At 42.7% G+C, this 23026-nt stretch overlaps 1 protein-coding gene across 1 annotated transcript; it reads left to right on the top strand.

The window, feature by feature from the left end:
- The first annotated feature begins 212 nt into the window (after window positions 1-212).
- Window positions 213-17401, top strand: LOC125316302. The gene is made up of 2 exons (XM_048284314.1): window positions 213-659; window positions 17318-17401. Exons 1-2 carry the CDS (start codon window positions 270-272, stop codon window positions 17399-17401), a joined length of 474 nt encoding a protein of 157 aa, XP_048140271.1. The 5' UTR covers window positions 213-269.
- The last annotated feature ends 5625 nt before the right edge of the window (window positions 17402-23026 follow it).

Raw genomic sequence — 23026 nt, 5'->3', positions numbered from 1 at the left:
GGCGAAAACCAAGAAGATGAGTTTGAAGCTTCTTGTTGATAAGAGAAACCACACCGTCCTCTTTGCCGAAGCCAGAAAGGACTTTGTAGATTTCCTTTTCCATTTTCCGGCTTTGCCGGTTGGAACTATTGTGAGTCCTCTCCCCAAAGCAGGCATGGTGGGTGGCTTGTACAATCTTTATACAAGTGTTGAGAATCTCGTAGATCCATCTATCGAACTTAGATAGAAAGAGGCTCTGTTGAATCCCAAAGCACGGAGCTCCGATCCGGATGTTACGCGCTAATTGTTGCCCGAAGCTCCACCTTCAGCACCATTTAACTACTACATTTGCCCTCGTATCGCCAATGGTTATCGCTACACGTGCGCTTCATGCAAGAGCGTGTGCGACGGATTCCCCTTCTACAAGATGTCCTGGTTGCAACAATACGATGAGCAAGAAACTGTCATGGGTCCCGGGACCAGCTGCTGGTGCCGCATCCTCGGCCAAGGTACCTGGTGGGGAGGGCGGTTACGTGAGAGGCATGGTCACATACATGGCGATGGATGGTCCGGTCATGAAGCCCATGTCCAGCATCTCTTGCATTACTCTCCTCAACCGGTACAATGTGCACGAAATCGGGGATCTCCAAGAGAAGGTGATCGACTTTGGCATGGACGAGGTAAGGCCCACAAAAGTCGCAACCTCTTACAAATATTTGGACCTAATTTAGGATAAAACACCGAAATCTGAAGGTTGATTTTCAACTGGTAGTCGTATGTCCGGTCGGGAACATGGCATAAGAGAATAACCAACCGGTTCTAGAGCTAACGACGATGTTCGTATGAGATTACAAGGCTTGATCCATCCCATCAATATGTGGTCAACTCGTCAACTAAGAGCACATCAATGCTCAGCATTTGGAAGAAGAAACTAAACATTCCAATCTAATTATGGTGTTTAGGACGTAGATTTTTTAGAAGCCATACAGCTTCATGATCAAGTTCAGATTATGTGAGCTATTGTTTGCTAGAAACCGGAAGCACCCCTGTTTGTATAACTTGCCTTTTCTCAAGCACCCATTTTTAATGACTTGTCTTGTGCCGTGCGATCTTTACTCAGGCCATAAAGCTGTTGAGCGCTTCATTGCATTCCAAAACGGTTCTCACGCACCGATTCAACAGGGGAAGATCTCAAGTGAAATGCTATTCTTCAATTTCAAAAAACTCTCCATTCGTATTGGCTTGCTTGGGTAGTTTGCTCTTGCTACTTTGTGAAATGCTGATGAAACTATTTGATCCGTGATGTGAAATTAGTCTCTACTCTATGTTAGCTTGCTAAGAAAACAAGTTCCTGAATGTGTATATGCTTGTAACGTCGGGATGAATGTGTTTTATGTGAACCGATCCATGTGGTTCAAGCAATCAATAGATTTACTATGAACCGACCCTCGATAAATTTACTATGAACCGACCGGGAGTCGTTAGGCTCCCCAAGCCCAAAGGATAAAAGGACGGCCTAGGAAAAAAGATAGAAATAAAAAAAATCCAGCAGAAAAGGGGACACCAAAGACAAGATAACAATATTCAATGTTCGCGAGGTGCCATAAAATAAGCAAGAAGAAATTATTGTCTAAACTTCGACACTTATTTTATTTTTTCATAATGTGAAGGGGAGCTATACATACGTTGCTCGCAGGATCGACATGACATGTCCTTTCCCGTCCAAAATCTAACTCTTTGCAATGACTTCGGAATAGCTTTGTGCATCCTTGTCAACTCTGTTAAGTAGTTAGCCTTTGCCATAAATAAAATAGATAATGTGGTTTCCACCCAATTCTTCAATATTAATATCTCTCTCGTTTCAGCCTCTTTTCACTTTCAACGCCTCTCTCCCAACAACGGCTCCGCCGATGATGCCGCCAATCGCCGCCCACCATCGACATACATTGACCGCCAACCACCACCCACCCACGATCGACCTATTGCCGCCCATCGCCTCCGACCATCACCCGCCGTGGCCATTGCCCGCCGCCGATCATTGTTCGCTACCACCCACCCCTGCCCGCCGCCGACCATTGCCCATTGCCGCTCTCGCTCGCCACACATATGCAAATAATATTTTTTTTAGTTTTAAAAAGTAAATAAGATTTTTTTTATAATAAAAATTATTCTTTAAAAAAATTAAAAAAAAATTAAAAATGAAGAACAGATTTTTTGGTCGACGACATTAATTTTTTGTAGAAGATTTTGTGTTAATAATATTCTAAAAGTAGAAATTTTCAACCATTAGCAAACGAATTTGTGTTTTAGAAGCTGAAATTTTGTCCCGTTATCAAAAGTTTTTCTCTAATCATAAATCAACTTATAGAATAGAAGTAGAAGAATCAACTTCGGCTCAAAAGTAAAAATAGAAAAATCAACTTCTGATTAAAAATTAATTTTTGAAGTAGAAGTGTTGCTATGCGCACCCTTAACTTGGAGATGCCTACTGTACTTTTCTCTCTCGGTCGGTCGCTCCAAACTTTTTTCAATCATCGAGCCAAGCATTAGGTCTCACTCTTCTTCCTTTTTCTTGGCACTTTTGTCGGGATGAAAGAGGACGCCGACATTGTCGGTCCCCGAGATGCGTCGGAGAAGAAAAAAAGCTGTTGCCTTTTCCAAAAGCCCGGCCTTTTCCCAAACTCCACTATAAGAAAGGCAAAGCTCTCCGTCCGTTGACCATGACCCGTGAAGGAAGCAGCTCTTGCACTTGCGGGGTCGAAGCCACGATCGAGAAGCCCGGTTTCACGATTTTCTCCCGGTTAGTGCGAAACCGAAGGAGACTTGCTCTCGCCTTTTCGTTACTCGCATCATTGTAGAGCAAGGGTTCGTATTTTCCCCAACAGGAGTCGGTTGTATCACGTAGATGTTGGTTCATGGAACTCTTGCGCATCTGCTTATCCAACAAAAGAGACAAATCTTTGAACATTTCTTGATTTTCTCTCGGTTTTCGTGGACACCGCCTCCCGATTGCTTGATTTGATAGTTTTTTTATGGTCCTGGTACGATCGACATTGATCAAAGCTTTAGAGGGGTGACGCCAAATAGATGCATGATGGTCCTGGTAACTCCGGTGCTCGCAAGGCCTAGCCCCAACCATGAGAACACGTAGACAGTTTTCATTTTATGAGATTTGAGAAGCTGATATTACAACAAGATAACATTACAAACTCAAGCGCAAGTGTTATAAAATGGCAAAAAACAACCAAGCACGTTGAGATTTAATTTGGCTTTTATCTCAAGAACATAGGAAGGAAGGCTATCTTTCGATTGGTCTAATTCTCTTGACAGTCAAGAACAAAAATAACCATGGCAGCGACTAAGATGAGCTTGAAGCTTCTTGTTGACCGGAGAAGCCACACGTGCTTTTTTGGTCAAGCCTGGAAAGGACTTTGTGGATTTCCTTTTCCATTGTTTGGCTTTACCGCTTGAACCGTTATTAATTTCCTCGTGGCTTTTTTCCAAACCAGGTGTAAAAAACAAAATAATTACCAAATCGGGGGTTGACTTTTTTTATTTACCAAATCAGGTGTCGCTCAGCGATCATAGTGCCGAAGCGACACTGCTCGGCATACACCGCTCGCTTGTCGGGAAGCCTCAAGCGGACAAAAACCGGCGGCAACTTAGAGTGCCGACTGATCGCCGCCGGGCAAGATTAGTGCCGACGGCAGCAGTCGGCCCCGGCACCCCCAAGGCCGACCGGCTTCACGAAATAAAACAAATCATAAATAATTATATATTTGGATTCGTTCAATGGTAGAAACAGGACTTGTATTATAGAGTGAATGATTAGGAAATAATTTATCCGACACATGAAAGCGGTCAAGGTTGGGGAAGAAAAAGGCATCGGCTAAATGGTCAATGGGTTTTCATTTTACAAATTGTGGACGAATTAGATTGTAAAATGTACAACACTACACTCCTATCATTTTCATATTGTCTATAATTGGATTGACTTCGCATGGCATGCGCTAATTTCATTTGATCCAAATGACGAGTTGTTGGAAGAGTATGTATTAATCATAATTAATTAAGTAGGCAAATTGGGTTGATCACGAAATTGATAACGATTATTCAAGTACATTGTAATTAAGAAGGTGCAAACGAATTGGAGTTTTAAGTATCGAGCATACGGGACCTCAAACACCTAGCCGTTCTTTGTAAGCTAAGTACTTAACGATTTATTCTTTTGTAGAATAAATTGTTAGTTGAGGTGTCATATACTATCCAAATAATGATAGTGGGGACACCAATTATTTTAGAAATAAAGAGCATGTTGCTTTTTGACGGTTGACGTTTTCCCTCCTTAGTTTTCACGTATCAAATTAAGGAATAATAAATTACGCGCATACTAAGAAAATAGAAAGAGGATTTCCTTCGTATTTATTTTTTGACATCACACCATTCTCAAAATACTCAAAACAACGAACGATCTCGGAGACTTGCTACGGGCAGCCCGAGGCTCCTTAATCCGAACATAAACCCAAGATTAAAAATGAACAACCATGAAGAGACACACACCCTTTAGGAGAGACATCATGATAAGATCGACAATCTTGTGGTAATAGACGGTGATCACCTCATACGTTTGACATTCTTAGCAAGCATTACGGTTGGCCTAGAGATAACCCTCAAGAGCATTGAACAAGCCCAAGACCTTCTCCTTGCCTTCGTTGATTTGCTCCTCGCTGAACCGAATGTTACTAGTGGCGTAGTACTTGCTTCTCGTTCTTGCATATGGACCCTCCCTCGGGGTTGGCCTCGATCTTGATGTCATACGAGATCTTCTCGAATATGTTCATCGTATGTCGCCCTTGATCCAGCTCGTAGCTGTATGTGAGTTTGTCCCGGTCCGGAGCGCCAACCCCGTGTTTCACGTACTTGAAATGGCTAGCTGCAATTGTTATCGTTGAATCAAATGTAAGAGAGCATTACTTGCAAATATATTGATGATGAGTCAAAATTGTTTGTATGCAAATTGTGATACCAATTCACAAGAAGCACTGGACACAAGATGGTGCGGCGTAACTTGACGGTTGTAACTTTCCGGCTAAGGATTTTCCCTCTTTGCTCTAGGGTTGTAAATTTGAAGCAGGACAAAAGAATTCCGTGGTCACTCTCAAACATAATTAGTATATCTGTACACTCTCTATGCATTTTGTAAGTTACTTTGAACTATCATCTACCATTGTTTATATGAGTAGGCATTATATTTTTTTTAAGGGATCGATTGGTTTTTTTAATTTATTATTTTCATTGGTCAAAGCATTCATCCTATGAAGTTGCTGGAAAGATGCAAGTTGAGCTCATATATGTGTCTGCACGATATGTTGTCTTTAGCTCTTTTTGGAATAATTATGAGAGAACGAACCCGACTGCGATTCATATTTTTTTTTAAGGATAAATTGTATTGGGACATTTCATCAAAATTATCTCGAACATTGATTGGGAAACAAAATAGGAATTTGACTTCGCCGGGGTAGTTGGATCGGTGATTTCATCTTGGATAGAAACATGCATAGAATCTTTTGAGGGTTGACCCCCTATATATATATATATATATATATATATATACTACTTTAAAGGAAATACGGACTGATAATATCTCTGCAAAAATGAGAGTTCATTTCTTTTTCCGCCGATCAAGTTAATTTGAAGCTATTCATACGGTTGTTTCAAAAAAGGGAAAAAAAAAAAAAGCAATCGAACACAATAATAAAAAAACAAGAAAATATATTGGACACTCGGATTTACGCGATCCGATTGGCGACACATACTCCATGAGGAGCAGCACATGATTCACCATTAATCAAGCGACAAAACGAAAATTACAACTACACTTGAGTCACTAAAATACTGTCACTTCTTTATAGTCCTCACAATTCATCGCGAGACAACTCGATGACAGAATTCACATAATTTTCCACAAGATTTACTAACTTGATCACCAAAAGCTCCTTTTGGATGAAATTTAAAAGGAGAAAATGCTCAAGCCACGTATTAATTTTCACCGAAAATTTTTTGCCGGAGGTACCAACCGATCCTTTTGTCTCCGACTTAGTATTAAAGTAATCCGTTTGAAATTTTTTGCACTAAAGTAATCTTCATACACAACTATGACACTAAAAGTGTACTTTTGCCGGGGTAAAAGTGAACATGAAATTTGCCTGTTGGAAAACTTCGACGTGTGTTTAAACCGGGGAGAAACGTAGAAAAGTAGCTTCTCCAATAATCATATGATCTTCTTGAATAATTATATGATCTTCTTGAATGGAGATTAGTGTTTTAAAATTGCTCCATCTAATGCTTTTCTTCCACCATCCCCTTTTGATGCACAGGGGTTTACGGTTTTTGGTGGTAGGTCAATTTTTAAGGTTTTAGTGATGAACAAAAAAATTGCGTATTTGTGTTACCATGGGCACCGCTTTCGTGGTTTTTTATTTTTATTTTTTTGGTGTTTTCTTCAAATAAATAAAAATGGATACGTGTCGAAACACGACATATAATTGCATAAGATATACAAAAACACGAAATCTTCATAATAGATATCAAGTTAATTGCAATTACATGTACTAACGATGTCGTCTTCCTACATGACCTCCTGTTCTGCAATAAGGTTGTCTCCGTTGATTAGGAAGCCTAGTGTCATACCGACGAGAACGAGGGTCCGACCGAGTAGGATGTCTCGATGACGAAGGCATATCTTGTGAAAATATGTCATACCCTTCTGTAGGAGGGACTGGATAAGAATGAGAGAAATCGGGTCCATACTCTGAAGGAGAACTAGCCGGAGTCTGCAGATGTTGATCATCAAATGTTCCGGCGAACCGGGTGAACCCCGCATCGAAATGTTGGCTGAACCCCGGAGTGAACTCGGGAGCAAAATCCGTTGTATGATATTCCATGGAATACGGGACGACATCATCATATGTATGAGCTCGAGGACTTCTCCGGGTCGGGTGAACAGTCTCGGGGGGGTCATCCTCCTCGTCCGGCCCAACGGGTGTTGCCGTAGTTGCTGGTTGAGGTGCTGGCATCATTGTTAGCCGCCGTTCCTCATTCCGGGCATATAACATTGCCCTAGCTATCGTCCTTACTTTTTCCCAAGCCTAAGGAGATGGACCGACCGAATCCATGATATGTACGATCCGCTCAACCCCGTCACCCTAGTAATGATATTAAAATTAACAAAAGTTATCAATATATCAATAATTTATGTTACTTAAAATAAGTAGTGAAATAAATTGAAATTAAAATGCACGAACCGTTGAACCCATTGCAGCTCCCACAACAGAAATCCACTTCCTTGTATGTCGACGGAACCACTCTATATATCCGGAATGAAAGTGGAGTGTTTCCGTTGAATGTCTACCCCGCACTATACATTCGGCACGTCTGTTCCACAAATCGATCCACCGTCTATGCTTATTCTCCTAATCGCTCTTGGGTGGCGTGTTATCAAGACCATGCAAGGCACTATGATCGTGAGGATTCTTAGGTATTGGCTGCTGCAACCGAAACTGCCGAAGTACACGGTCTGGATAGTGCCACTCAACTATCCAGTGACAGATGAGTGGGACTTTCGCCCTCCAATAGTTTTGTCCGTGAAAGCAATAATCTGGTACATCTTCTTCAATTTCGTCATACGGCTCCCAAATAATCTGTTATCGTAATGAAATATATCAAATTACACCAAAGCTAAATTTAAAGATTAACATTATATTAAACCCACTCGTTGCTATCATTACTTACATCATCGGTCCCCATTCGATCAAATTGGTAGCGCAGATGTGTCACAAGATGCGTGGGGACGTCGCTTGTAGTTCGGCCTCGACTCAAGCTGCAGAAACATACAACTTTAGATTTCATGTACTATACGCGCTGCAAAAAAATTAATGACGCACGAAATGAAAAAAGGCAATACATGACATACCGACTACCGAAAGGTGCATCCGGGAAAGGAGCAAAGGGAAGTCGACCGGGGAGACACATTTGAAACGCTCCCACGCCCAAATCTGGAGTACATGTAGGGCACCGCCCATTTGTCTCGCGTTTGGATTGGTTGCACGGCATAGCTCCCGATACAACCATGCTAGTGCTCTTGAACCCCAACTGTACTGTGTAGGGGCCTCGATGTTCGTTAATAGTGGGAGAAATAGCAAACTAACTCGAGCACCCGATTTGTCCGCGAAAATATATCCTCCAATCAAAGCGAAGAACGAATGCCCTAGCATGATATAGTACAGGTGTCCTCATCGGCATCTTCTCGAAGATGGTGAAAGTTTTCACTCAACCATCTTAAATTTATTTGTGTGCCGCGCAGTTGAGGTGGCCGAGCACCAAGCAAATGATCACAGAGATTGCCCCAATTCCAATCGGTAGGGGCAGTAACAGCAAGTCCCTCGATAGGAAGCCCTGTAATCATCGCAATATCCTGCGGCGTGATCGTAACTTCACCTTCCGGCATATGAAAGGTATGGGTCTCGGGCCTCCATCGCTCGACCAATGCTGTAATCAAATGCCAATCAAGCTGGACAAACCCCATTTTATAAACACCGTAAAATCCCGAATCTTGCGGATAAGGGAGTATTCATGGATCAAGTTCACCTACGTGTTGCGCCGCTCTTTGACATCTAAGAACCGCAGATTGCGGTATCTCGCAAAATTGTCACATCAACTATTAGTGACTATTTTCATAATGTCGTGACAAATGACAAGTTAACATGCTAAATTCCGCAATTACCTCGGTGTCCCATAAAACTTGTGATCCGTGTCGCGCCCGTCCACTAAGTAGTGAATCATTCTCGGCCCCGGTCGAATGTGACTCCTCCGTGCCATTTCAACGAAATTGTGAAGAATGCTAAAATTTCGTAAATCTCGTAAGTAATCGAGGAAGAGCACGAGAGTTGAGTAATCAATCGAAGAAATATAGTCGATGATGAGAAATGAGAGCACTCGCCTCTACTTAAAAAAGCAGAGCCGAAGGACACTCTGCAACGCCCGTGAAGGCGCCGCGGACGCCCCCCATGGCTGCAAAATCATTATTGGCGCCTGCAGCTCATGTGGAGGGGCAACCCACTCCATAGGGTTGCAGCCTGGGGGGCCCTCCCCCTACCTCTGCAGCGCCATAATGGCGCCGCAGGGGAGGGGGGAGGCCGGGCCCCCCCTCCCCCACGCCGCAAAGATGGCGTTGCAGCCTAGGGGGCCCTCCCCACTCAGCGGTGACCGCCGCGTGGTGTTGCAGCGTGGAGGAGGGGGGGCTCGGCCTCCCCTTCCCCTGCAGCGCCATTATGGCGCTGCAGAGGTAGGGGGAGGGCCCCCTAGGCTGCAGCATGGCGCTGCAGCCTTAGGGAGTGGGGGAGGCCCCCCCTTTCGGCGCCATAATGGCGCTGGAAATGGGGGGCCCTCCCCTGCGCCATTATTGTGGCCGTAGGGAGGGGTGCCTCCCACCCCCTATTTTTACAACGTCATTATGGTGTTATTGCCGTCCTACCTCCTTCACGGGTGCTACAACCTCTCTTCGACCGTGTTTAAAGCATAGCTAAAGCTCCCCTCTCTCTTACTCTCGCATTCTCATATCACTCTTGCGCTTTCCCTCTCTCGTGTTCCAACTCTCGCACTTCCTCTATTTCACACTAACACCCTCTCGCTTGCCCGGGCTCAGAAATTGTTGCCCTCTCTGTTGCTTCAGTAAGTGTATATTACAGTGTGTGTTTTTTATATTTTTTATTAATATCTACGTCATATTGAAATTAATTTCTGAAATTTTTTTCCCCAGAAGTTGTGATTTTGTCCCAAGCCAACGTTGTTGCTCGGTGCATTGTCTTGGGAGTTAAGAAATATTCATTCAGCACGTGCTCTCCATCGATATTTCGAGGTTAATTTTGTTGTACCTATTTTTTACAGTTTCTGAAGTATAGATTTATTTTTTTGGATTGTTATTTATACGTGAAATAATTACAATATTTAAAATTCATTGAATTTTAATTTTGTAAACATTTCTTTAGCAGAATTTTTATAGCTATAGAAGGATGTTTATTTCATTTGATATATTGGTTGTTGTAATGTTTCGTAAAATGTAGCCGCCAAATAATTTATAATTTCTTTAGCAGAATGGCGTCTACATCTGTTGCGATTTTGCATTGGGGAGGTAGAATAGTGCAAAAAGATTATGGAGCTAATTACGAAGGCGGAGAATCCACCTGGTTCGCGTTTGCAAACATATGGACATTAGATGCATTACGTGCTACGATTGAGAGCGCGTTGAATATTACCGGAAATCAGTATATTCATAGCATCATCTATAGATGCCCAAATGTCACACAAGGGTTTGTCGTGTATGATATAATGGACGTGCGTGATGATAATATCGTTCGGATGATCCAGCAATTTGCCAATCAGATCGCTGGAATGGGGTTTCTAGTGTTTTATGTCATTGTAGATGAACACCAGGTGATACATGATTATCATACTGGGGAAGGGTCCAATGTTTGTGAAGAAGAAGAAGAACAAGAAGGAGCAGAAGAAGAAGAACAAGAAGGAGAAGAAGAAGAACAAGAAGGAGCAGAAGAACAAGAACAAGAAGGAGCGGAAGAAGAAGAACAAGCGGGACAAGATGTCTTGCGTGCGTAATCGACCGGGTGAGTCCGATGATAATAACGATAATAATGATGATGATGGTGATAATGATGATAATGACCATGATGAGGCTAGCGATGAAGACGATGATAGTTGGATGGACAGTGATGATAGTGATGCCGAAGCCGTTGAATCTGACAATATGAAGAGTTACTATAACACGCAAGATAGTAACCCCATTCAGCCATTGGTACATCCACCGCCCTACTCGGAGATCGACTTTGATATGATGCAAGACGATACAAGAGTAAAGCCGGGCGGTACGGTATTTGATCCGTCGAAAGAATTTGCTGTTGGGCAGCTTTTTCCATCACGGGATGCGGTACGGATAGCTGCCAAGGAGTACTCAATGAGAAGAAATCATAGGTTTTGCTATGATACCACGAAGAAGAGAGAATATGTCATCAAGTGTGGTAATCCGAATGGACCATGTGGCCGGAGGCTCCGCGCGATCACAAAAGTGGGTGGCATGTTTTGGAAAATAAGTAAGTATAATGACCCATATACATGCAGTAATATACATGCATTTGCAGATCATCCGCACCTCGATCAAATGTACATATGCAGCTTCATCCAACAAATGGTCTCCGCCCAACCAGATATCAAAATCAAGGCGATCATGGCGGAGATTCAAGACAAGCTTAACTTCCAACCTACTTACCGTAAAACTGGGAAGGTCAAACAATTGGCGATTGCCAAAGAATTTGGCGGATGGGATGAGTCATATGGTAAGTTGAGGAGGTACATGAACGCAATGATGAAAGAGAATCCAGGTTCTCATTTCGTGATCGAGGAACGCATGGCTGAGGATGAGAGCCGCACGGTTTTCGACCGCATGTTTTGGACTTTTAGGCAAACAATTGAAGGTTTCAAAAGTTGTCGGCCTGTTATATTTGTCGACGGTACTTTCTTGTATGGAAAATACCAAGGAACGCTCCTTTGTGCGGCCTCACTTGATGGGAATAATCATAATTTTCCATTGGCATTTGTTGTGGTTGATAGGGAAAATGTTGACAACTGGCGGTGGTTTATGAATATGTTGCGGAGATATGTCATCAGAAGGGATGATATTTGTGTGATATCAGACAGACATATTGGGATTCAACAAGCAATGCAGACAAGACGGTGGCGTCCTCCATATGCCCACCATAAATATTGCATTCTTCATATTGTCAGCAACTACAAAAAATATTTCAAAAATGCCGACGGGATAAAACTTGTTCAAATGGCAGGTAAATGTTAAATTTTGTGAATTCCCACCTCAAAACTTTTTACAAAATTTTACTATAATGTACTTTACCGATTATTGTTGTAATGTGCAGCTTACGCGAATCAACGACGGAAGTTCGATTTCATCATGAGCCGAATTAGGGAGGTCGATCAACCCACAAACGAATGGTGTGATCGATTCCAAGGGAGAAATGGACAAAGGCTTATGATGGAGGGAAGAGATATGGGTCGATGACCACAAATTTGGTTGAATCGGTCAACGGGATGCTGAAACCCGTTCGTGGTTTGCCAATAACAGCCATGGTGGAAAAGATATTCTACCGCTTGTCTCATTATTTTGACACGAGGAGAACGATGTACACGATGCGAAGGCCAACCAATGGCAATTTACGCAAATTGCGGGTGAAACGCTCCACAAAAATAGCGAAAAGGCAAAGAGGCATCGGGTAAGATGTTTTGACTCGAAAGAGGGATTTACGAAGTGAAAACCGCACGTGATAGAACTAGAGGATCCGGGGCAACAAATACAAAGTGCATCTACACGAGCGAACATGCACATGTGGGAAATTTGAACAGCTTGAAAATTCCTTGTTCCCACGTAATTGCAGTATGCCAACTACATGCAATTGATTACACTCGGGTTCGTAGATGAATGCTATATGTTGGACAAAACCCTTCAAGGCTATCGGTACATGTTTCATCCGTTAGGGCATCATGACTACTCGGGATAAAGCTAATGAGTTGCCATTAGTTCCGCATCCAAGGCGTATTAGGAAGAAAGGAAGGCCTCGTGCATCTCGGATACGTAATGAGATGGACCCGGAGAACCCCCGAAAGCAGAGCGATTCGCGTAACCATTGCACGAACCGTGGGAAATCAGGGCACAACAGCAAACATGTGCGCACGTATCGGCCTGGGATTAGATGCCGCTTGTGCCAATTATGTAAAATAGTTTGTCCGACACTTTTGTAATGTTATAATACCGCTCAACGATCATATTTATTACGTTCATTTTTTTAGTTGATTTTTATATTACATGTGTAATTTTTTTTGTGACATTACCATATCTCAATTGCGCGATATTTCATCATTTATGTGTACATATAATTACTTAATTAATCTACGGCCAATAGTTTCCTACTTTGTGCACATATAATTACTACATGTAATTGCACACATACACGTCGTCGGAGTATCCCTTCCCACCTCGTATGGAGCCAAAAAACTTGGGCATCATGGACTTTTCAAATGCAAAAAGAGAATAATTCAAACTAAATTAATCAAACCCGTGAATGGCGCTGCAACGCCCCCGTGCGCAGACGCAATGGAAGCTACGTTTGCACACAATAAGGTGTAGGGCGAGCCTCCCATAAGTGCTGCAGTGCCATTATTGGCACCGCAACGTACGCTTTTTTTCTTTATTTTTTTCATGTAAGCCATTATTGGCACTTAGTACTCTGGTTGAGGGAGGCCCCCAACCAAGTACTCTGCCTGTGCCAATAATGTAACATGACCTCTCCCTCTCACTCTCTCTCTCTCTCACTCTCTCAAATTTGAAGTGACATGACCTCTCACTCTCACTCTCTCTCACTCTCTCTCTCTCTCTCTCTCTCGCCCGTATTTGGGGAGGCCCCCCGCCGCGGCGCCCGTGCACCCGTGGGGGTGTTTGCGGGGGGCCCGCTCGGGCGCTCATACTGCCGAGCGGGCCCCTGCAAAGACCCCCACTGTCTGCAGGCGCCACGGCGGGGGGCCTCCCCAAATCTCGCAAAGATAAAGTGGACGGGAAGGAATTCAAAGTTGGAGCGCAAAAACAAAGTTAGTCCCAGCTTATTTTTCTCTCATTCTTAAGTGCTTCGTGAAAAAAGGAAGGACAGGATGGATTCTCTCGTCCAACAAGACCGACCCGCCGAGCGTGGCGAAGTACCCCTCCCGCCACGGCCAGGACGGGGATTCTACGTTCGTGGCGTTGAATCCAACGAAGGAAATGGTACGCATACTCCGGCCGTCCTAGACTTTTCGTCGTTAATTTCTCGTAAAGGTTCATTCATTATCGCTTTTTTTCACAACCATCACAATTTTGGTTTCCATTTTGTGAGAATTAGGTTGATCGGTTTTAAAGGCCGTACATTTTTAAATGCCTAAAAATCCAAATAAGGTTTGAGGTATACCCCGATTTTATGTTCGTGCAGGCGATTGTCCCGCTCCAATGCGGAGATACCGGTTTTGAGGAGACTTTGATCTACTAGTAACGACCGTAAGGAATACGCTGTCCACCGGTAAGTTCGCCCCTCACACCCTCTATAATTACATCACATAATGATACATGTGCATTCTCGTATGCATGCATGCAAGAGAATGTTTGCTTGTTAAAAATTTGGAATGTCGGCCTCATTTTTTTTTATCTCGTTTTTCGCTATTGCCTAGAGACCGTAGTTTTCCATGGGGACGTTCTTTGGTTCTGCGAGGATTGTCAACCCGAGATTGGAAAACCCGACACAAATGGGGAAGGCTTTACTCCCACGGGGCAGAAGAAGAAGAAGAGGAGGACTAAGAGCCAGAAGTGGACGAGGGTGAAGAATGGAAGAAATAAGAAAATGCTCAAACCATGAGCATAAAAGGGATGAGGAAAGAGACGACCTCAATAGCCCCAAATCATTATTGTCTATCTACCTCGGGACTTTTCTTGTCCCCGCTTTCATATATTCCAACCATCAACTGAAAGCATTTCTCTAACAATTTCTCTAACAACATCTATTTTGTTCTACCCACCCTACGCTTTCTAATCAATTTTAAGTGGGAAGAAGAGCGGTTCTAGTCGTTCGCGGTCACTAATCTCCTCAAGATTCTTCCTAAAACGTAGCAAACATCGTATTCGAATCCATCTTATATCGCTCCACACCCCGATCCGTTGTTTAATACGAGATTACTCCAATCCACGTAAGCTAGACAATGACTTGAACCCTAATGAGCTTTATGGTCTACTCAAAAAGTCAACATCGGCTCGCGAAATTTGCCTCTTTCCAAGTACTAAAATGAACTTCGACTAACCCCCCAAAAAGATAAAAGACTGCCTTAATGTCCTTTCTATGTAAATTAATCTCTTCAATATCATGTACATTGAACTTTTCAGTTTGTTCACCAGCCATGTTTTTTTTGCTCCACTTACACAAGAAAGCACTTCGGTAACTATTGATTGACAAAACATGATTAAAATAAAATAAAAAAATTGCAAATTGCATGTTCCGAAGAAGCCATTCTTTGAATAGCCTAAGAGGCATCTTAGTTTCTGCACCATCTTTGATTTTCATGCATAGTCAAAAGCCAATCGTCTTGATGACCTTTTTTTTTCTTTTTCCTTTTTTTTTGGGTAATCCTTTGCTTGGTTTCTCGGAGGCTCGTGCAAGTGATGAGAGTCTCATTCGACAAGAGAATGCCTTTTTATTTTTTTATTTTTTGCGCCCCTCCTCATTCAAACATGAGGCATGAATATCATATGCTTTCGTGTGATATCGGTGGCTACATACACATACATAATTATAAGAATTCTCGCGACGCGCAAAAATCGCTATCCCCTTAATCCACGGGTTGTTAAATTAGCCGATTGCTTATGAGACTTCTTAGTTTGTCGCGTGATTTTTTTTTTGTTCGGATGAATTCAAGCTTCATCCCTAGCTAAGAGTTTGGTTCCCTAAGATTAGTCAATTACACGTGAATTTTCGTAATCACCTAGCCCTTTGGAGTGCCAGGATACCCCCGACCCACCCAAATGCATGCACATACGAAAATTACCTTTTTGCCCATTTAGCTTCCATCATTCACATATCAACCCAAGCTCACTTCTCGGGAATGACCCCCTTTTCGTCTTTTTACTCTCGAATCATTCCCTCTCGTCGTAGAGACGTTTTCCGTAAACAGGGGGATATTTCCATATCATCCACTGTCAAGACAATTGCACCCCCTAAAATTTGTCCCAAAGCACCAACGTATGTTACGTTGCGTGTCCAATGTGTGGGGTGGGGTGGGGTGGGGTGGGTGCGGGGCGGATTGGGCACCCGCTCGGCACCAAAAATGCCGAAGGCGGCCGTTCGGCATCCATAATGCCGAGCGGGAGCCGCTCGGCATTTTTGGTGCCGCGCGCTCCCGCTCGGCATTTTTGGTGCCGAGCGGGTGGCGGGCCAGAACTGCGCCCGCCGCTCGGCGGTGTGATTGCCGATCCGGGTGTCGCTCGGCATTATGACCGCCGAGCGACACCTGATTTGGTAAATAAAAAAAGTCAACACCCGATTTGGTATTTACTTTGTTTTGTCCACCTGGTTTGGAAAAAAGCCCATTTCCACACCAGTGGGGGCACAACTGCTAGCTTATGCAACGTCTACAAGAGTATTGAGAATCTCGGTGAAATATATTTAAAAACTAACCAGAAAGAGACTCTGTTGAAGCCCAAGTTACCGAGCAAGGGTCCAGAGCTTCCCTTGTTATTACTTGAAGCTTCAACTTCCCCACCAACTGACTACTACAAGTGCCCTTTCAGCTGTAACTCAGTCACCGATGCCCCCTCGGCAAGATGCCCACAGTGCGGTAACACTATGAGTACCAAACTTTCATGGGTTGTTGGGCCAACTGTGTCATCCTCGTCCGAGACGTCCGGCGGTGAGGGTGGTTATGTGAAAGGGGTTGTGACATACATGGTGATGGATGATCCGGTCGTGAAGCCTATGTCCACCATTTCTTGTGTTACTCTCATCAACAAGTTCAATGTGCAGGAACTTGGGGATGTTGAAGAGAAGGTGGTAGATTTTGGGATGGATGAGGTAAGGCCTGCAACCCCTTTCTAATATCCTATGTCTTTTTTTTTCGTTTCCAGGCTTAAATTGGAGGATTATTGAATAACACGTAGGAGCGATGTTAGTGAAAATTGGAGGATCATTGAATACACGTAGAAGCGATGTTAGTTAGAGCATTTCTAATGATAGTTAAGAGATTTCAGTGAGCCATTGCTGGGATATGGATGGTAGTAGTGTTGCCATTGACTCTATATGTCAGATTTATGCATTCCAACTTGCGCTACGAGTCTCTCTTCTCATACGTGCCGCTGCTAACATTGCAAAAAAGGTTTAGTGATATTCTACCCCTACACAAACAAGGGGTTGGGCTTAGAAAAAGAACAAGATCCATCGTTTGATAAAATCACATCTTCATGACAAGGATGATAATTCATAGTTAAGGAATAGTGTGCATCAAAGACTTTTCCTAAATAAGTCTTCACGACTTGTTAGTGTCTTAAGTTAAAGATAGCCGATAAGGTCCGGATTGTTACTAATCGAATTTGAGGACTCAATTCTCCATCCTATTTTAGCACCGTGACAATTCATTACCCATGGCTGCGAAATGTTCAGTGAAAGCTTCGATACTCCCGTTATCCGGTTTGTAGGCCATAAAGCTGTTGAATGCTTCTTTGCACTCCAAGAAGGTGTTCACGACATATTCTTCAAGAAGAAGGAAGCATCTCGCGTGATGATCCATTTCAAGATAACGCTTCTTCTATTTCTCTATTAACGGCTTTATCTATTTTATTTCCATTTGCGTGAGATTTCGGCGAGTCCACTGATTCCAATTGTAGTAGTACGGTTGCCAATTACGCTTTTTCTTTCGGATATTATCAGCGTGTGGTGCTTTGGTTTATGAGAATGTCATCTTTAAATGTGTCTATCCTTTGTCAAGCTGCAATGGTTGTGTTTGTTGTATTATAACGCTCGGAAACTAATCAGGATCTTGCAAATAAGTCAATGCGAAAGCATAGAGAAATAATAAAAAATGATAAAGGACACCGTAGATTAAGTGGTTCGGTCCGAATATCGGTACATTTATCCACGGGAGAGCCAGCACGAAGAATACACTATAATCGGATAATCGGAATTACAATCGCTCAATACGCTCGTGTTTCCCGCACCTAGATTATACCCAAACCGTAAGTGTTTACAAATAAAATAACTCACAAGTGGATATAATAAACTCACGAAGCACAAAATCTCTCCGCGTGTTCAAGCCCAAGCACCGGCTTGCGCACGGCCAAAAAAACCGAACGTCCCTTGCTTTCTTTCTCACGCGGCTTTTCTCTGCTTCTTCTTCTCGTGCAGTGCCATCCTCTTCTTCTTGTGAAATTCTCTATGCGACAATAAGAAGAGAAAAGAATACAAGCGTATAGGTCCCTCTCTTTTTATCAAACCCTTGTTGACCGACCATTGCATAAGAAAGAAGTCATGTGCACTTCTTTCTTTTCTCTCAGATGAGGACTTGCTTTTTTTTTATTTAGACTAGGACCCACCACAAATCTTTTCTGTTGAAGACATAAGAAAGAAGTCATGTGCACTTCTTTCTTTTCTCTCGAATGAGGACTTGCTTTTTTTTATTCCCACCACAAATCTTTTCCGTTGAAGACATATACCCCAAAACTAAAACTTGGTCAATGGTCAAACTTAGAGATCAATATCTCCTTTTAAACCGAATCCAAATTCTCACCGTATACATATATGTATATATATGCCTCTAAAAGAAATTCTAATTAGTTGGGTCTCGTATATGAACTCAAACTCGAGACATAATATAACAATTCTCCACCTTAGCTCGATGTTTGAAACCAAGTTAATAGTGCTCATCATCCACACTACTCTCCTATCATCTCGAAAATCGATTACTCTCTACATACGCCAATAGTGCTCAAGCAAAGCTTGAGCTTCGCCAAAGGAACATGCTTAGTCATCATGTCTGCTGGGTTCTCTATTGTAGCAATCTTGTTTACGACAACCTTACCCTTCGCTAAGACATCTCGGATGAAAGTGGTACCTAATATCGATATGCTTCATTTGCTCGTGATAAGCCGGATGATATGCCAAATAAATCGCACCTTGGTTATCACAATGTATGTCAATATTTTTCTGTTCTAACCCAAAGTCCAAGAGCAAACCTTGTAACTATATCGCCTCTTTCGCTATAAAGGTCAATGCCATGTACTCCGCCTCAGCCGACGATAGGGCTACGTAGTCCCGTAAGGACGCCTTCCAACTAATTGCACCACCCGCAAGCATAAATACGTACCACGCTAAAGACCCGTACTCATCCAAGTCACATGCATGATCGGAATCCACAAAACTAGTGGTCGCACCGCCATTATTGTCCCTCCGGTATACTATACCAACGTCTGTTGTTCCCTTCAAATATCTAAGCATTCATTTCACAGCTTCCCAATGAGTTTTACCTGAACGCTTCATATAACGACGAACTACACTGATCGCTTGTGAAATATCGGGCCTAGTGCATACCATAGCATACATAATACAACCCACGGTACTAGAATAAGGAACACAAAACATATGTTCCTCCTCCTCCTTAGTCTGCGGTGATAACTTAGTTGAAAGTTTAAAGTGCTTCGCTAATGGTGTACTCACGCATTTCACTGACTACATATTAAAACGTGCTACAATTTTCTCAATATACTTCTTTTGAGACAAACGTAATAATCCTGCAGTCTTGTCAAGCAAAATATTCATACCCAATATTTTCTTTGCAGCACCTAAATTTTTCATCTCAAACTCAGCACTCAACTCGCTCTTCAGCATATAAATATCGGACATATTTTCCATTGCTATCAACATATCATCTACGTATAACAGCAAATATATCAAAGACCCATCCTCCAATCTCCTAAAATAAACACAACTATCCATTTGACTTTTCGAATAGTCCTAATTAGCCATAAAAGCGTCAAAATGTTTATACCACTGCCTGGGAGATTATTTCAGCCCATATAATGATTTCTTTAACAAGCAAACACGGTCTTCCTTACCCGGAATAGCAAATCTATCTAGGTGCCTCATGTAAATCTGCTTTTCCAACTCATCATGAAGAAACGACATTTTCACATCAAGTCGTTCCAACTCGAGATCTTGTGCAGCAACTAAGGCAAGTAAAACACGAATAGAAGTATGCCTTACCACAGGAGAAAACACCTCATTGTAGTTAATGCCCTATCGTTGGGTATATCTCTTCACAAAAAGTCTCGCCTTATACATCCCCGCCTCGACACCAGGAATGCCCTCTTTCCGTTTGTAAACCCATTTACTTCCGACAATCTTTTGGCTCTTGGTTACTTTAACTAGCTCCCATGTCTAATTTCGATAGAGTGATTCCATTTCTTCACTCATAGCCCATAGCCACCGCAACAACTCAGAACTAGCCATCGCCTCAGAGTAAGATGAAGGCACATCTGTCCCCACCTCGTCTCCTACAATCAAAGCATAAACAATATCCGTATAACCATAATGTACCGGTGGTTTAATTTGTCTTCTCTGTCTATCTGCGGTTATGCTATCCTGCAGCTATACAGGTTGTTCACTATCACCGATTTCGGGAACCGCGGCCTCATCTGTAGCCTCAACATCTGTAACCTCTAAGGTCTTCTGAGTCTCCACCTGAAGCTCCACCTCGCTATTGACATTATGATCCGTCCGCTCTGCTGGTTGTGTCTCGTAATTCCTCTGTTGAAGCATTGTAGTCTTGTCGAAGATCACATCTCTATCGATTAGAAAATTGGGTGATCTAGGATCGATGCACCACAACTGGTAGGCTTTCACCCCATGTGGATAACCTAGAAATATGCATTTCTCCGACCTCGGCTCAAGCTTAACATCACTTGCATGAGCATATGCAGGACATCCGAATACTTGTAATCCGGAATAATCAACGAGTTTCTCCGACCATACTTCCTCCGGAGTCTTCCACTCGAGAGCAGATGATGGAGATCGATTAATCGTGTAACATGCCATGTTCACTACTTCGGCCCAAAATTCCTTGCCTATTCCAGCATGCGAAAGCATGCTCCGAGCCCGCTCAAGTAAAGTTCCGTTCTTCCATTTTGACACGCCATTCTGTTGTGGTGTCCCAGGTCATGTGCGGTGTCTCACAATCCCTTCTCTCTCATAGAACTCGGTGAAATCTTTACCATAGAACTCCATGCCGTTATCGATTTTCAAGCACTTGATATGTTTATCCGACTTCTTCTCAATCTATGCCTTAAATTTCTTGAACCGATCAAACACATCGGATTTGTTCTTCAGAAAGTATACTCATACCTTCCTGGAATAGTCGTCGATAAATGTTAGCATATAACGAGCACCTCCTTTCGAAGGAACTGGAGAAGGGCCCTGGACATCCGAATGAATATATTCTACTGGTTGTTTGGTCGAACGAATACCTGCAGCAAACATAATCATGTGCTACTTCCTAAAGATGCAGTGCTCATATAAGTCTAACTTACTTGTCTTCTGACCCTTTAACAATCCTCTATCACTCAGCATTGTCATATCTACCTCACTTATGTGCCCTAGACATATATGCCATAAACAAGTTAAATCAGAATTTGACTCACCCGATGTAACTGCAGCATCACCTGTCACGATCTCTCCTAGTAGATGATAGAGAGAACTTACTTTCTTTCCTTTCATCATTGTCATGGCACCTCGAGATATCTTCGCTACTCCATCTTTAGCGGTGTACTTACACCCGATGTCATCGAGTGTCCCCGGAGAAATAAGGTTTTTCTTGAGCTTCGGTACATGCCTCACGTCCGTCAATGTGCACACTACACCATCATGCATCCGAATTCAAGTTGTCCATATCCCCACAATCTTACAGGCTGCGTTATTCCCCAATAGAACTCTACCACCATATGCAATCCGGTAAGTAGTAAACCGGTTACTATGGGGCGTCATATGATAAGAGCACCCCGAATCTAGCACCCATTTGTCTCCTAACGAACCTATAATCACACATAAAACAGCCTATACATCACTAGTGCTCTCCTCAAGAATATTCGTCACACTGGTTTCCGCTTATCACTTCTGTTTCTCAACTTTGGACAATCTCTCATAATATGCCTCTCCTTGTGACACTCAAAACACTTCACGCGTCCCTTAGACTTTCTATGGCGTGACTTAGATCTGCTTTTACCTCTACTACTACTGGACCTTTGATGTTGCTCTCTACTCCGAATCATTGGTCCTTGCGCTACATCCTGCACTAGACTGTCATATCACAACTTTCTCTGCCACTCTTTAGAAAATAAGGCGGACTTTACCTCTTCCGAAGTAATCGTAGTACCCCCCGCAATAGTGAATTAGTAAAGTGCTCTCATGACTCCGGTAAAGAAGCCAACAACATCATGCCCTGCTCTTATCATCAAGTGTCTTATCGACGTTCTTCAAATCCATCATGAGTTTATTAAATTCATCTAGAGAGGTTTCGATAGACGTACCTTCAGTATATCCGAACTGGAACATCCTCTTCAACATATATAAGCAATTGTTCGAACCCTTCATTACATAGAGTGCCTAAAGTTTTGCTCATAATGCTGCGGTATCCTTCTCCTTGCCTACCTCTATTAACACTTCATCCGATAAATTCAACAAGATTAAACTTCTAACTTTCCTCATTACCACATCCTTTTCAACATTTGTCATCGTTTCGGGCAACTCATACCCGCCCTCCAATGCTTCCGCTAAACCTTGAGTTCTCAATAGCGCCTCTATCTTGAGGCTTCATAACCCAAAGTTGTTCCTCCCGTTAAACTTCTCAATTTCAGATTTTACTCCGGACATAATTGCAATCACGTAACATCCAGATAATAATCAGACAAGCAAAAGTCCCATATCACAATCCAGAATATCCGAACCTAGTGCTATGATACCAATTGGTGTATTATAACGCGCGGAAACTAACTAGGATCTTGCAAATAAGTCAATGCCAAAGCATAGAGAAATAACAAAGAACGATAAAGGACACCGGAGATTACGTGGTTCGGTCCGAATATCGGTACTTACATCCATAGAAAAGCCAACACGAAGAATTCACTATAATTGGGGAATCAGAATTACAATCACTCAATACGCTCGTATTTCCCGCACCTAGATTATACCCAAACCCTAAGTGTTTACAAATAAAATAACTCACAAGTGGATATAATAAACTCACGAAGCACAAAATCTCTCTGCGTGTTCAAGCCCAAGCAACAGCTCGCGCATGGCCAAAAAACCAGAACTTCCCTTGCTTTCTTTCTCGCGCGGCTTTTCTTTGCTTGTTCTTCTCT

Source organism: Rhodamnia argentea, chromosome 8, assembly GCF_020921035.1.
Source record: "Rhodamnia argentea isolate NSW1041297 chromosome 8, ASM2092103v1, whole genome shotgun sequence".
Lineage (NCBI taxonomy): Eukaryota > Viridiplantae > Streptophyta > Magnoliopsida > Myrtales > Myrtaceae > Rhodamnia > Rhodamnia argentea.
Note: the sequence above shows the minus strand (reverse complement) of the source record. Positions and strands in the feature narration are given on the sequence as shown.